Genomic DNA, 17,535 nt, shown 5'->3' with positions numbered 1-17,535 from the left:
AATCATAATCTCAGTGATCCAAGGAACTCTGACTATAATTGCTAATTTGCATCAGTGGATTGAGTTTCCATAAGGAGAGTTTAAATGAATTGCCCGATCTTAGAACTAATAAGTGTCTGAGGTAGAATTTTAACTCAAGTGTTCTTGATTTTATGACTATCACTCTATCCATTGATTCTTCCAACTGCCTTTAAATGATAATATTAACAGAAATAGTGATGTTTCAGAGAAAACTAGCATCTGAGAAAGATAATATGCCACAGTTCTCTTTTAATGTGGGAACCCAGTTTCTCTAATTGTCCTATTCAGTTACTCTGCCTCAGGTTATAACCATTCCAACCTCAGGCTATAGTCATTCCCTCTTAATGTTTGATGTTTGATGGGATACAGGTCTTTATCCATTTTAGACTTCATTAGAATATCAGGAGCCTCTCCAGTACCGCCCTCCTAGGTTCCTCCCCCCATTAGGTCACCCCATCCAGATACCTCCCCCATTGTTATTGTTCTTGTAACCCTATAAAAGAACCTAGTGTCTGATATTCAGGGCTGGATTATTTGAGACAATAATTATAAATTATAAATAATTATTATATATAATAATTATTAATAATATAATAATTTTATTATAATTATTATATATAATAATAATTTATTATAATGTTGTGGTTATAAATTTATTAATTATTAAATATTCTCTAATCCCTATCTTGCTCAGTTTCTCCTGCGTTACAATGAGTTCATTTTAAATTGGGTAAAACAGTGATATATGTAGGTGGAGATATCTAGTAGCCATGGGAAAAGTAGGACTGAAACTGAGGGTAGAAATTAAGGCTGAATATATAGATCAGTGAATAAAGAGCATAGGTAACAGAATGCAAGAAAAAAAAAAAACAACCAAAAGATAGAGCGCACTTATACAGTCCAAGGCATAGTGATAAGCGCTGATAATACAAATATAAACAAAAAGAAAGATAGTGCCAGCCCAGGAAGCATTTACATTCTAATGGAAACACATAAAAGAAAGCTGAAAGGTGGGCTAGGGCATATATAACAGTTAGAAGAGCATGATAAAAGAATCCAGAGTGCAGCCTCGAGAGAAATAAAGACAGGCTAGGTGCCCTCTTAACTTTTTCAGGACTACTTCCTTACCTATAAAATAAAGGGATTTTGGACAAGACTGGCTGTATCAAAATCTGATAGAAATGGATATCTGAAGACTGTAGATTGACTTTGAAAACCACAAATTAACATTATCTATGTCACATTTTATTTTTATTTTTGTTAAGCATTTCCCAATTATATTTTAAACTGATTCAGGGTTACTCAGGGTTCTGTCAATCACTGGCCATAAGTTTGATATTTCTGAAGTAAGGGGTTTTCCAATTCAAAGAATCTGTAGTTTTCTGAGATCCAAATCTACTTCCAATGTCTTCTGAGAACCTCTATGTGTTCAAAGCTACTAAATGCTTAATTAAATAGAGTCAGGTAAGAAAAAACAAATTAATCTCACTTCACAACTCCTGAAAGGCTGAGACACTCAAAAGATTGGAGAATGCAAATTTGCAATTGTGATGGTCTTAGCATTTTTTAAGATCATCTTCCCCAGATATCAGCCAGCAGAAAACCTTAAATACAAGTGACTGCTTTAATCCTTGTTTAGACTTTGAAAATGTCCCCGATTTTAATTTGTGAAAAATACAATAAAGCATAAGCTTACCATTTCCTTTGGCAAGTTCATTTTTTATATCCACATATTCTTCATATAATGGCCTCATTTCTTTGCCAACTTTAGATCTCCAGCCTTCCCAGGCCCACAGCCTTTCATAATAATCAGTGCTTCCTTCCATAATTTTGTCCAAACCTATTACCACAAAACAGATGAAAATGGATATGTATGTTATTTCTGAACTTAGCTTAAATGTTAATAACATCTTTTAAGGCATTAAGTAATATTCCTAGAAGTCATTAATGAAGGAAAACAGAAATTTCAGTTCTTCAAAAAGTAAATAAAAATTAATGAATAAATTCTTGTCCATTCTTACAAGTAGGCCAAAATGTTATAATTATTAAAAAAAAAAAAATCACTAACCAAGTTTAATTGTACTGATGTTCAATACTAACTTAATAGAACTTTTAAAGAAACAAGTCCTTTTTCTTCTAAATAGGTGATTCAGCACTGCAAAAAGTCACAAGTTATATTATGAAATCAATTAACACTTAGTAAGTACCACTGTGAACCAGCCATTATGCTAGGCATTGGAGATAAAAAGACAAAAATTAAAGGCTTGGTCCTCAAGAAGCTTGCTTTCTATTAGGGGAAATAATACATTTACATATAAGCATATGCAAAATGAATACAAGGTAACTGGGTGGCAATTATAGTTATGAGTTTGAAGAATTAAGCTTTGTGGGGAACTTGGGATTCTAAGATATGAAGATGAGGAAGGTATGGGGGACAACAAAAACCTGTGAGAAGGCATGATGGGGAGATGGAGGGATGACTCGAGTGAGGAGGCATGAAGCTGAGTGACATATACTAAGAACAGAGAAGGGAAATGGAAATGAGTTAAATAGGTATTTATTCCTAAGATATGAATGCATTTCAAAACCCAAAACATAATATCACTTGAAAAACTTGGAAATGGAAACACAAACAGTACCTGGTTCAAGCAACAAACATTGCTGAGGATTCTTTGGGTTACAGACAGTTCCGGTGCTGTAAAGAGTGCTCATGGTATTCAAGATTGAGTTCAGCTATAATCAAAATATTACAACTGTTAGGAAAACCACAACTGAAAATCAATCCAAGATAATTAAGGTTAACATGCTGGTCTTCCATCCAACAATGGAATGCCTTCACACACACATGCACACACACACTCATACTCATTATTTATATACAACTAGGTAGAACAGTGTAGAGAGCTGTGGGCCTGGACTTGAGAAGAGTTGAAGTCAAATTTAACTTCAGACACTTACTAGCTGTGTGGTTCTGAGCACAAAGCTTAATCTTTGACAGTTTCCTCATCTATAAAATAAGTAAAATAACAGTACCTACACCTTACAGGGAGATTTATAAAGATCAGATAGTATAACATATGCAAAGTACTTTGCACATCTTCAAAGAATCATATATAAACTCCAAATATTATTTTTATTTTGATAATGAGGCATCCTAGTATGGTACATAGAGTATTATGTCTGGAGGAGGTGTAGCATGATTCAAATTTTGCTTCAATTATTTTTTAGTTGTGTGAACTTGAAGACATTTGGAATCTGAGTTTCCCTACTGGTAAAATGAAGATAAAAATAATACTTATTTTATAGAGTTGTTGTAAGGGTCAAATGAGAAAATATAGTAATGTCTACAACACTCTATTTCAATATATTCAACTCAATATTAGTTGAGCTCATGACAAAGGGAATGACTATAATGGTCCAGATATAGGCAGAATGTTCCTGCAGTCAAATATACAGATTTGTATAAAAACTGAGGCAGTTATAATAAATGTTATTATGCAGTATGATCTTCTGTGTATGTGCATATATATGGAGAATAATACATATTATTTATTATGACATATAGTGCATATAATATATATTAGCTATATTTAAATCTAATCAAAAGATGCTTCATTTTAACAGACTATAGAGGTCTATATTCTTATCAAACTAACCAATTTTGGAGACAGTATCTGTGTAACAAAGAGAAAATACTTCCTGGAGGTAAGAACTTGAAGTAGTAAGAAAGACTAGAAATGGTTTATTTTTCCTGTCAAGATTTAATATAAACAATAGAACTTTAATTTATTTCCAAAATAATCAATAAAAACAGAAATATCTTTCTTGCTTCTTCAATTCTACTGCTAAAAGTAATCCAAGGTCTAGATTTAATGGGTTTTTTAGGGCTGCTTTTCTCCCAAGGTATTATCCTCTAACACCCATAAGGAAGTTGGAAAAAGCTACTGCTCAATGGTAGAAATACAGACTGCAGTCAGCTCTAATTGTGTCTAAGCACAGGTATGGATTTAAATGATCTGGATCCAAGACTCCATTTACTAGCTATACTATCACCAGCAAATTATTTAACATCTCTGAGCCTCAGCTTCCACATCTGTCAAATGGGGATGATGCTACTTGTAGCAAATTACTCTAAAGAGCATGTTCTTGTAAACTGTGAAGCCTTGTGTAAATATAGTTTATTAATATAATCTGATAACAGATTCAGAGGTGGATGCAATTCTGTAGTTATATCCAGCTCTTCATGATCCCATTCCGAGTTTTCCTGGCAAAGATATTTGAGTGGTTTTGCCATTTCCTTCTCTAATTCATTTTACAAATAAAGAAACGAGACAAACAGGGTTAAGTGCCTTGCCCAGGGTCTTACAGGTAGTGTCTAAGGAGACTTACCTCAGGAAGGGGAGCCTTCTTGACTCCAGGCTCAGCACTCTTTGCACTATGTGGCCACCTACCTGTCCCATATTAGTCTCTCGTCTCACTAATCTAATCTGCCCTAGGACTTAGCACAGGAACACAATTTCCTGAGACAATAGTCTCAGGTTAACAAATTAGCACCAGAAGGGATATTAGATGGCATCTAGTCCAACTCATTCATTTTACAAATGAGGAAACCAAAGCCCAGGGAATTTATAGCACTTCTGCATAAAGACACAGTGCATAAATGAATAATAGGATCCAAAAGTAGGTGCTTAGACTCCAAGTGCCAAGTTGTTATTTATTCCCACAACATATTTTGACTTTTGTAACTCAATTTTTTTTAATTTAATAGTTTTTATTTACCAGATATATGCATGGGTAATTTTACAACATTGACAATTGCCAAACCTTTTGTTCTAATTTTCCCCTCCCCCCCACATGGCAAGTTGACCAATACATGTTAAATATGTTAGAGTATAAATTAAGTACAATATAAGTATACATGTCCAAACAGTTGTTTTGCTGTATAAAAAGAATTGGACTTTGAAATAGGTTACTCCATTTAAAAAAAAAATCCATAATTTTTTGGTGTCAGCATTTTCTCCAAAGAAGGACACAATCCCTTCATGTCCATGAGTTGCTGTAACAAAAACATTTCATTACTTGGTGATTGATTTCTGTTGATGAGTTTTGTTCTAAGCTGGTTTCTCAGAGACAAATATATATCCAGCCAGGAAGAATCTGGCTCAACTTTCAATAAGGGGTTGTTTCATTTTTTTGTATCCCCAGTAACTTGGTACATAAATACTAGGGTAGGTATTTAATATATATTTGGGTCTATGCCATGATGACACATTAAAATAAGAATTCAGTTGTAATTATTAGTAAAGGGTTGGGAGAAAACCTTTGATAATGTTGAACAAAGTGGTAGCAATAGAAAATCTCTTACACACACAAGAGGCTTAAGCCAGTTAACATACTTTATTTGGACCCTGGGAGAAACCAAAATTTTTGGAGGAAAGATCATCAATGAATATCAGGTAAACTTGAATTGATAAGTATATTGATTTTTTTTTTTTAATTCTTAGTCATTTTGTTTTTCACTACTGTTAAGTTTCTAGGAGCTTTTTTGCAATCCTGTATGCAGCAAAGCTGGAATCAATCAGTTGTCTAGATGACATTTGTGGGCTGCCCAGGGGTTTCAGAGGAATGGGACACCCTATTTTTTTTGAGTCAATTGGGGTTAAGTGACTTGCCCAGGGTCACATAGCTAGGAAGTGTTAAGTGTCTGAGGCTAGATTTGAACTCCGGTCCTCCTGATTTCAGGGCTGGTGCTTTATATACTACACCAGCTGCCCCAGGATACCCTATTTTATAAGGTCATATTCAACATCTTCACTACTTGCAAAACATATTTCAAGATCATGAAATGCATGAGTGTAGTGGGTCTGAAAGTACGCCAAGTCAGGAAGACTTCAAATCCAGCCTTAGACACTTAGCTGTGTGACCCTGGACAACTCATTCAGCTCTTTGCCTCGGTTTCCTGATTTGTAAAATGAGTTGGAGAAGGAAATAGCAAACTACTCCAGTACCTTTGCTAAGAAAAAGGATAGCAAAGAATCAAACAATACCGAAAAATTACTAAATAACAACATTTTAATTCTAATGACCAATACATTAGCTTCTGCCAACTTACCCGTGCACTTTTCTCAGCTGATAACACTGCAGCTCCTTTCTGCTGGAGAGACTTAAGCTGAAGTCTGATTTGAGGATTTGAAATTTCATTTAGTGGATATGCTCTGGATAAGTTGGACTGGACAGTATAAAATGCAGACCAATTGGCTGCTGCTTCATTCTATAATAATAAAAAAAGAGGTCAGAATCACTGAATTTCTTTAACCAATGTGACCCAGGGATATAGTGATACCAACAGTTGAGAGAATGTTCCTGGAAGAGAATCTCATTTTTCCCAAAATGGCTAACGTCTCTTCTTTGTTCTGGGTCAGACCTCAAAGCTAGGATTTAGCTATGAACTCTTTGAAGTCAAATGTCCTCATCGTTACTCTTAGTCACTATCCATCCTGCTATTACTGCTGCTGCCTCACCCTCCAAATCAGGCCATCAGAGGCTTGGAGCCTCTTGGACTTAAGTCCTTATCTTTAGCTCTATCTCTCCTACTCCCTTCTATCTCTCTGAGAACTGGAATCAAATAAAATTTGTCACTGTCTCTAACAAAAAATGTCAGTGGACTTGTCCTAATGTTCCATTCCCACTCCTGAGTCTTTCCAAACTAATTTAAAAATACAAATCAAAACAATCCTGAGGTTTCATTTCACATTCACTGAATTAGGACTGATTGACAAAATATGGATAAGTATAAATAACAAGCTTGACAAAGAAGAAATAGATGAGAAGTCTCTTCCTGTACCTTTGCAGAGGTGGGGAGTCCAAGGTGTGGAATGCTGAACATAATGTTAGACTTTTTAATGTACTTATCATTTGATTTTGCTGATCTTCTCCCCCTCCTTTCTCTTTTCCTTAAAAAAAGATATTTCTCTACTATAAGATATGACCAGGAAAGGCAGAGAAGGAATTCAAGGGAAAAATCTTAAGTGATATTAAAATGAAAGATACCCATTAAAAAAAAAAAAAACAACTATTTTTTAAATTGGAGTTTGTGGACAGTATTCAATGGGGAAAATCTTGGTAAAGTAACAAACTCCTAATATCAGTGTTTGAGTGAGATCTCTTTCACAGAAGAGAATCAATTGTATTTTACTGCTCGTAGAACTTCCTAAATCCTTTTAAGAATGGAAATCCCAAGAGGTCTACAACATAGATTTTCTTCTCTAGTGAAAGAGATCTCATTCAGATACAGAATTGGCTTTAGGAGAAAATTTTAAAGGTTCCTATTCCTTTTATGGGATCTCCAGGAGAACAGTGACTGGTAAGAGCCCCATACCCTTTTGATTACAAGTGGCTATGGTCATGGGGTATAGAACCAAAAATGTTTGAGTACCACTGCTTTAGAATAGGGTTTCTTAAAACTTTTTCTACTCATAATCCCTTTCCCCCAAAAAATTTTTTATGTGATCCTGGCGTATATATGTAGTCTAATTAGTCTCCTCATCAAAATCCTATTCCTCATCTGTTTTTACATTTCATTTCTTCCATTCTGTAATGCTGTAGTATTTTGGTTTGGATTGTAATTTGGAAGAATTTGGTGACATTCTTCCAAATTCCAATCTACATCAAAAAATTGCAGCATTAGCTCCAAATTCCAATCTACATCAAAAAATTGCAGCATTAGCTCACAAGAAATATTCCATTAAAATTGCACTATTCCTTTGGGAGCTGCAATTGACTTGTCTTTATTTTCAGAATCAGTGTATTTTATAAATGGCTCTGCTTCCATCTAATATGTTCAGCCTCAGACCTCTGCACTTAAGAAATACGTCAGAATCACAACACTCGTTGTACTTCCTCTATTTTTTTTTGACCTGATGATTTTTTGTTCTTTTGTGCTATTCTGTGTTCTTTTAAATATATTAAGCATTCACAACCTATTACTACTCATCCAAAACAAAGTGAAGCTTTACATCATTCTCCAAGAGAATGGATGACAATTATATCCAACCTGAACAATTCAGGAGAAGACAGATTTTTAAAAAATTTTAAGTGAACTCTCCAAGCCCACAAGGCTTGTCTATACATACCTTAACCATTGCAGAATCTTAAAGACAGACATGATTCCTTTCTTTTAACAGGTTAATTTTAAAAAGGGAAAAGGAGCCATAGCCAAAATCAAAAGAAATTTTGGCAGTTCTGAATGAGGGTGGTTCTGGAGATCTTTATTTTTATCATATATTTAATATTCTTGTCCTAGAATGACTGAAACTCCGAAGCATATTAGAGAAAAAAGTTCCTGGGCAGCTAGATGGTTGTGGATAAAGTGCCAGAACTTAAGTCAATTGGATTCTTCTTCCTGAGTTCAAATCTGATCTCATTTACAAGCTATATAATCCTGGCCCAATCACTTAACCCTATTTGCCTCAATTTCCTTACTTGTAAAATGAGTTAGAAGGAAATAGCAAACCATTCCAGTATCTTTGCCAAGAAAATCCCACAAAGAGAGGGATTGAACAACAAACCCAACTCTTCCATTTTAAAGTGTTTTTCATTTTAAGGGGCCCACCTAAGTTATATAGCTCATGAAAAAAGTGGTACTCAAACTCAGTTGACCATGCACCCATTAGAATGTAAACTCACTGAGGGCAACTCTTACAGTCATAGAATCATAATATTAGGGGCTTTCTTATTCAAGGGCCTCAATTTACAGATAAGGAAACTGAGGCCAGAAAGAGTTAAGTAACATCTTGATATCACATTGTTAGCTTTTTAAATCTTTTTAACTGGACACATTTCCCCAAAGCCTAGCAGAGTGTCCCAAAAAAGCAGTTAAAAATGCTAAATTCAGTTAAACTAAAGATAAATGAGAGGGGTTGGGGGAAAGGGAAAAGCGTTCTTGACTACTTACTGCCAGAGGAAGCGAATGATAGATATCATTTCTCCCTTCCAATTGTTACAGTTTAAGTTGGTTTGAAAATAGCCCAGAAATATATTGCATTTTTTACTGTAATCAATCATTGCAAGATAAGCCTATCTGTGGTAATTATTTTGCCCATTTGTCCTACTCTGGAAAGCTGATTATTTCTTTTTTAAAATAACATTGTGATCTTTCTTTGTTCAGAGGAACTGTCCCAAAGCTATTGTTTTCTCATTGCTTCTTTAAGATTCTAGAATAGGAATGATTAGTTTTCTCCTTTCCTTCTCAAAATCCCTGAGCCAACTTGTGCTTTAACTGGTGAAGGCAACATCCTTCCTATCACAATAGATGTAAGAAGAGGTAAGCACAGGCCAAGAAGTGGAAATTGTAAAGAGCTGAATGGTATTATGAATTAGAGATTATGGACTCCAAAGCTTTTTACAGATCTTAGGTTTGGGGTAATAATAGCAAAGAGCTGCTAAGTGACACCATAGCGCATAGAACACTGGACCTGAAGTCAGGTAGATTAATTTTTCTCGAGTTCAAATGCAGATACTACTAGCTGTGTGATCCAGTATCTTTGCCAAGAAAATCCCAAATCCAAGAATCAGTTACAATTGAAAGTCTAAGCACAATGAAGTTAGTACACAGGGTAGTTCAGGAATTCTGATTGCGTGTCCCTGATTGAACAATGATGTGTGGCCCAGAGACCAAAAGGGTTTCTTTTAGAGTCTCCTGCAAAGTAATAACAGTTATCTACATGGCAGGGGCAGTCTTTCCAACTTTTTAATGGTAGAGGTTAGAGGATATTAAGAATCTCAGTTCTTTTCTAGCCGTGAGATCTTTGTCCAAGTGACTTGACATACTATTGGAACAACTAAAACACATCATGTTGTGGTAACAGAAGCCAGAAAGAAGCTAAATTGAAATCACAGATAAATGGAAGGAAAGCAACAGATTCCTCTTAGAGAGTTATAGAAAGGAGTTGGCAAATTGGTTTCATCTGATACCCAAAGACAACAAGAAATATAATTGGGTCATCCCAGCTTGCAGCATTCATGATGAGCATAAACAAATCTTAAAAATAATTGCCACCTTGTGCTCCATTCTCTGCTGCAGGAGATAGAAAAGGTAGATTCTCCCACCTATTATATACCTATTTCAGGAGCTTCCCCCCTTAAAAAAGGGCATAAAGGGAGAAATTTATGTTGGAAAATATGGCTGTATATTTTAACATATTACTTGCCATCTAGGGGAGGGAATGGGGGAAAGGAGGGGAAAATTTGGAACACAAAGTTTTACAAGAGTTAGTGTTGAGAGTCCATACATGTTTTGAAAATAAAAAGCTTTAATAAGAAAAAAAGGAAAATATGGCTCTAGTTTGAAAAGTTGAGGCTAAAGGCTTATAAACTACTCAGCAGACATGTCTTTCTCTCATGAATATTTGCTTCCAGAGAAGTTAGTAGTATCTCAGCAAAAAGGAAATGATTGGTTGTGGGAGTTGTATCAGAAGCAGCTGTTTGTATATAAAGTAAGATCGATTAATTAGAGTGAAGGTTAAAATTGACATTGGATGAGAAGATAGAGATAAGAAGTTATTATAAATAATTTCAAGTCTCCATTTGTTCAATGCAACTAAAATGTGTCTAAAAAGTAGTAAATATGAAAAGATAAACATATTGATCTTGGTCATTGCCATTTTCTGAAAGAAATGAACTGATGTATAGTGTTAGGCAACTAAATGGACAGTACAATCTGTGGGGACTTGAAGTGTTGGACAGGTTTGAACAATAATTAATAGAAGAGCTTAATTTTTTTTTATAATCCATTGATTATCAAAAAAACCATTTGATTTGGTAGAACAAAACATAGCTTTAAATCCTATCCTTTAGCAAAGAGTCTCTTATTTATATCTCTTTAACAATGCAATCACTGGACCACAACATAGCATTTACACTCTTTCTGTTGTTTTTTGCTTGCATTTTTGTTTTTCTTCCCAGGTTATTTTTACCTTTCTAAATCTGATTTTTCTTGTGCAATAAGAGAACTATATAAACATGTACACATATATTGTATTTAAGATGTACTTTAACACGTTTAACATGTATGAGACTGCCTGCCATCTAAGGGAGAAGGTGGAGGGAGGGAAGGGAAAAGTTGGAACAGAAGTGTTTGCAAGGGTCAATGTTGAAAAATTACCCATGCATATGTTCTGTCAATAAAAAGCTATAATAAAAATAAAATTAAAAAATGCAATCACAGAAAGAATTATTTAATGACTGCATGTTATTATCAAAAGGACATATTACCCAAGTACTAGTATCCAAATTATATTCTGAAAGGTCCAAATGGAAAAATGTTAAATTCTTCCAGATGCCCTTGTTTGTGAATGATATTATCCTGATTGAATCAAGTTAACTTATTCCAGGACCTCCTTAATTATTCAAAAGACATTGTTCTAACATCTATATAGGGAAAACTAAATGATTGAAAAGTTCCTACTATTCAGACAATGGCATGTCATTAAATAGTCAGTCTATTGAGTTAATATAATACTATGAAAATATGGAAACAGGCATTCCAGGTAAGCAGTTACATCTAGAACCAAATGAAAGAACAAGAACAATCTGGACTGGATCTGGGAAATGTGAAGTGTTTTTTTACAATCCCAAGCTGCTCCAAGGTGAAAATCTATTTTTCATCACAAATATTCTACCAGTGATTGCTACCTGCCTGTGGACCTTGAATCACCAGATGATTCAAGAGATGTGCTAACAAGCAACAGGGCAATAGAGAGATATACATGTTGAATATAAGCAACTTATTTCCAAGTGAAACCCAAATGCAGTAAGTGTCATAAGAGACATCACTGAGGACATGTAATCGCAGAAAGGTAGGTGAGAAAAAAAAAAAAGATGACCATATGACCATTTTGGTTAAAAAAAAGAAACAGAAGAGAAACAGAGAGAGAAGACCTTGTATATATTCCTTAAGTGAAAAGATTAACTCACTTTTCTATTTGTATACCCTAGTACTTGGCATATAGTGGACACTTTAAAAATATTATTCATTAATAAATAAAAACTCATTGATCCACTGCCTTTTCTCAGTGATCCTTTTCCTGGATATTAAACTAACGCCTTGGAGCCTGTGATTTTCCTATTCCTCTAACATTGCCAACATAATACCATTTATATTGGTCTTTTCAAATGAGTTCCATTGCATGCATTTTTTAAAAATTTAACAAGATATTTTTGTATACTTAAAAAAATTTTAATATGGATGAGTAATTTTCTAACAGCTGTCCTTTGAGATTATTGAGATGGCTTTACACCAGATAGGGATCATTGTACCTTCTGTTCTCAGAGCACATCACCCAAATGCAAGCTTTTGCTTGGTCTCTAGACCTTCTACTCAGTGTTAAAAGCAACACAGCTTCTGAGCAATGATGTCTTCAGAGGCTAAGAAAGGAGACTTGATCATTAAACAATAGCCTTTACCTATTTGTTTAGTACTATAATAAGGTGAAAAGAATAGTATATTAAGATCAGAAAACATGATTCAAATACAGTCTTCCTACAGTCAGTGTTATCTTGGACAAGTTCCTTAATAACCTTTCCTGAAGGTCTCTGGTTAATTAATCTGCAAAACTACTTGGTGATCTTAGCCAAAATCTAGTCTTTTTTTTTTTTTAAGAGAATTACTGAGCCTTACTAGATTTTTAGTCTCCAGGGTAAATATGGATTATTGTATACTTGATGCTATGTTAACCTGAGTAATACAAAGGGTCTCTTTTTCTAGACACAAGCCAAATTCTAATATACCCACGGAAACTCTGAATGTATTTCAAGTATCTCAAAGAATGTCATAGATAAGAAGTCTCCAAGGTTGAACCAAGTCCAAACTCAGAGCTTCAGTTCTCAGGCACAGGCTACATTATGGGTCACTTCTGCAAGATGCATTTTTATCTGTTGTAAAAACTTCCTCTATTGTTATCTTCATGAGAATTTGTAAGATCAAATTCTTCCCCTTTTTCACCTTAGGCCCAGAGACTGAAAATTTCTTATTCCTTCATTGTATATTTTCTCCTTCAAACATGTTATAAATGTTAAAATGTTATTATAAAGGTAAGAGGGATTCTCCAACTTTTAGTTTTTCATGACTTGTTCGCACTTTATTGTATGACTCTACTAGGAAACACAAATTTGTGGCCATAAGCAGTGTCAATAAAGAACTATTTTTCTTTTCACCTACCCTATTTAGACAACCTCAGTGGGTGGATCTAATTATGTCATAGTAGTATTCATTCTTTCTTGTAAAAGGGTAAATTCCAGCTTACCATCCATTTGCTAGATAAGGCAATAGAAAGAAGATAGGTTTTTATGGGACATACATGGTGACCTTGCACAAGTTATTTAAATACTTTATGTCTCAGTTTCCCCATTTGCAAAACAGAAAGAATATTTGCACTACCATTCGCCAAATGAAAGCACTTTGTAAATGTATCATAAGCAGGTACCTTATGATCTCTGAACTTTTTATCTCCATTAATATATAGCACTCTACTCACAGTAGCACTTAACTGTATTGAATGAATTTATGAGTTAGCATTTTTCCTATAATGAAGTCAATATTTTTATTCTGCTCAACTAGGTACAAACTCTTCTAAGTGTTTTATATGTCACTACTTGTTGCTTCTGCTATAATAGACAAGTGTAGATAAAGTGATAACAGCATAGTAGTTAATGAAACAAAGATTATTTCAGCAAACATTTCTATATTTTATTTTGTAACAAGTATTAAATCCTGACATTTAGAGGTATAATGTAAATAATCTTTAGGTCTCTCCCTATCTGTTACAGCTAGCCACTGTACAATCTACCACTACCATAATTAATTGAACCAATCATAAAACAATGAAAATTAATAAAAATCAGACTATCATTTCATCTTTAAAAGCCAACTTTAAAGAAGATGCTTTCCATTAAAAATTCAGTTCATTTGTTTATCCATTTATTCAATAGCTATTTAAGCATTTACTATGTATAGAGCTATAAAGTTTCATTAAGTTATGATTCTTGGCCTCATGAAAGTTAAAGGCGCACAGATTATTATGTGATAAATGCATCAGAAATATGCAAAAAAAGATCCTTCTGCATGGAAGATTTGACCAAATTCGATGCTACTGAAGATCTAAAGTTACTGATTCTCCTGGGATTAAGAATCTTTGAATTAGAAGGAAATCTTAGAATGACAGGTAGTCAAATGAATAAAACTTCTTAGAACAGTATAATCAGTCAGTATTTATGGTATAACAGACATTATTAACTATGTATATTTTAGTCATTTTTAAATGTGAGACACAATTTTTCTAAACATCTAAGACTTTGATTTAAAAAAAATTTATATCTAATTATTGCCACAACCTCCTATTCTCAGATAGTATATTACTTTTTAGCATCTATCATTACCACCCTTGCTAAATCTGGTGGAGACAGCTAGCATAGTAGTCTTCAGTAGTCTAAAAAGTAATCCTTTGAGATCTTTCACTCAACCTGAATTGATTTGTAGATCCTGAACTGTTTCTTTCTAACTCTCATATTTGGGATTTAGGAGGGAATTTGGCAAACTGTGGGGATTGAGAGACATACTTTCATGTTCTGTAGGGGAAATATGCAAATTCTGATAGAAGATTAAATATGCTTTTGCTTAAATTACAATGAAATGCTTGCTTACTTATATTTGCCAGGAAGAATATCATGCCTTTCCCAGGACATCTTAAGATCTATGTAAGATAGTTTAAATATAGTTTTGCTTGGAGGCCTCTGGATAGATTGGGTGACCTTTGGAAGTCCCTTAGAGCTCTGTGACAACTAGAGTAAGAATTCCCAAATCTCTACTTATCCAACACATGGTCGCAGTTTAATTACTAGCTAACCCTTTTACTAAGAATAATTTAGGTTTTTCCAAAATATACCATTTACACAAAGTTGAACATATACTTCTATTAGCTTTGAAGTTTGGATCATTATGAATTTAATAATGGATCACATTTACTTAGAAATACAATGAAATTGGAAGATGAGAATTATAGATGCCAATTTTGCATGAATCAGGAAAGAATTTACTGGAAACTGGCCAGAGACTACTCATAAGCTTGCTGATTTAGAGCTAAAGAGATCTTACAGATTAATGAGTCTAAACTTCTCATTTTGTAGATGAGAAAATTAAGGCCCAAAAGAAGATGTGATTTTCCTGAAATCACAAGTGATAAATAGCAGAGCCAGAATCTCTGATTCTAGATCTGGAGCTCTATCCAATATAACAAGATTAAGGGAATTACATTTAATCACTCTCAGAATCTTGAGTAAGGAAAGGTAAAGGTGAAAGAGGCTCCCCAACTCCATTCAAAATCTAGTTTAACTGTTAATCTCATTTTCAATCCCCTTCCCCCCCCATTTTGATAGTTGTGATCTAGTTCAATTTCATTCCTAAAAAGCATCAAATATTCATACATAGTCATGAGAACTCACCATTTTTTGGACATTCTCATCAGTAATATTAGTGTTATAATCCCAAGAAGCAAGTGAACTTTGATAAGATATATCTTCCACATCTCTATTAAAAGCGACCAGAAATTCTTTAGCCTCCTTTTCAATGGAGGATTGAGCAGCAGTCACAGCCAGAAGGCTGAAAAAGAGCCAGAGAGGGTCTAACATCTTTCCCTGTGAGCCAAGATCCCATCCACTGAGCAAATTTCCTTCAAGCAAACCTCTTCATGGGTTTTTCTCTCCCATCAGCCTTTGAACTTGGGTTGGGCGCTGAGAACTTAAAAAAAAAAAAAAAAAAAAAAAAAAAAAAAAAGGCAGTAAATAATCTGTTGAACTCTTATAGTTTTCATCCAGGAAAAGACACACATGTAAACAGCTTTAAGAATGATTCCAAAAAAAAAAAAAAAAAAAGAATCAGGTAAACAAATGTTAATAATTAACTTGAAAGAACCATAACACTAGTAGCATTTTATAATCTTATCAAAAGCTTTTACTTTTAGTTAATATTTCCCTAGAAAGCTGTCAAAGATATACTCAGGGTCCTATAGTGTGACAAGGTATTCAAAGAAAGCCAGAATTATGATCTAAAAGGTAGCTGCAGCATTGTAATGTTCGTTTGCAAACATATAAAGAGCCAGTGAAAAAACCATTGCCTCTACCCACCAGGTTTTAAAATGGTTATGTCCTGGTTGTACATTCTGCTCCAAAACCAAACAACTTCTGAATCAGGATGATTTTAATTTCAATTTTTAATTTTTATAAATTTTAAAATATTTTATATTATATAATTTTACGTTACATTATATATTATACATATTATATATGGTATTATATATAATTATATGTAAAATTTAAAAATTTAAATTTTTAATTTTTAAAAGGGAGATCTAAATTTAATTTAGATTTAAATCTAAAAGATTTAAAAGGAAGAAAATATTGTGAATGGTGTAAATGATAATATTTTTACAAACATATACAAATATCTTATTTTGGGGAAATTAATTTTGGGGAAAAACTGTAACTACTTTATGCCATAGGACATTTCCCCATTATTATATCACTACAGAACAAACAGCTTTTCCTGATCCATCATCTTCTAATGCTTCCCACTTAGAGTTAACTTGTATCTGATCTGTATGCATCATGTACAATGTTCAATCATATCTGACTCTTCAATACCCCATTTGGGATTTTCTTGGCAAAGATAGTAGAGTGATTTACCATTTACTTCTCCAGCTCATTTTATGAATGGGGAACCTGAAGCAAACAGATTAAGGGTCTAGCCCAAGGTCACATAGCTGCTAGAAAGAGACCAAATTTGTGCTCATAACTGCCCACATGATATACATATCTGCTTGTATACATATGCTATGATGTACCTATACTATATATATATATATGTGTGTGTGTGTGTGTGTGTGTGTGTGTGTTTGTATACAAATATACACATATACATAGTTTCCTTCCCATTAGACTAATTTCTTTCTGAAGAGTACCAATATGTTCATCTCACAAGTTCATTCATTTATTCATTAAACAAATATTCATTAAGTATTTATTAAAGGTAAAAGATAGTGTTGCAGGCTGATATACTTTATTGGTCTGGTTTCATGATTTTATCAAGTTAGGAACTCTTTTTAAAAAGTAACTGTCTTACTTGAATTGCATCTGTATCCCAGTGCTTAGCACAGTACCAGACACTTGTAAATGCTTAATTCATGCTTTCTGATTTAAACAATGCAGATCAGCAACTGTTGTCTGAAGTATATAGATCTGATGATCTTCCTAGGGCACTGAGGAATGTCCATGGTCACATAGCTGATGTGAGCCCAAAGTATTACTTTAACTTATATTATGTGAGCTATTACAATGCCTCTATATTTTAACTCATCCAGAATCAATCCAATTCCTTTTTTACTTACATCAAAATAGCCATAAAATATTCCTCATCTTATACTGTGCAGCATTTCCCTCCTTAAAAAGTTTTCTGCATTTGTCATT

General features: G+C 33.9%; 1 protein-coding gene across 4 annotated transcripts in view; it reads right to left on the bottom strand.

The window, feature by feature from the left end:
- ACE2 (angiotensin converting enzyme 2) overlaps positions 1 to 17,535 on the bottom strand; it is a 77,843-nt gene that overhangs the window by 31,437 nt on the left and 28,871 nt on the right. For all 4 annotated transcript variants that reach the window (XM_074299929.1, XM_074299931.1, XM_074299928.1 and 1 more), the window contains 4 exons: positions 15,517 to 15,811; positions 6,134 to 6,292; positions 2,661 to 2,754; positions 1,718 to 1,861 (listed from right to left, as the gene is read on the bottom strand). In XM_074299929.1, coding sequence (XP_074156030.1) covers positions 1,718 to 1,861; positions 2,661 to 2,754; positions 6,134 to 6,292; positions 15,517 to 15,702 — 583 coding nt within the window. In that variant the 5' untranslated portion in view covers positions 15,703 to 15,811. The remainder of the gene's footprint in view (positions 1 to 1,717; positions 1,862 to 2,660; positions 2,755 to 6,133; positions 6,293 to 15,516; positions 15,812 to 17,535) is intronic.

This window comes from Sminthopsis crassicaudata, chromosome 3, assembly GCF_048593235.1.
Source record: "Sminthopsis crassicaudata isolate SCR6 chromosome 3, ASM4859323v1, whole genome shotgun sequence".
Taxonomy (NCBI): domain Eukaryota; kingdom Metazoa; phylum Chordata; class Mammalia; order Dasyuromorphia; family Dasyuridae; genus Sminthopsis; species Sminthopsis crassicaudata.
This window is presented reverse-complemented; position numbering and strand designations above follow the sequence as displayed.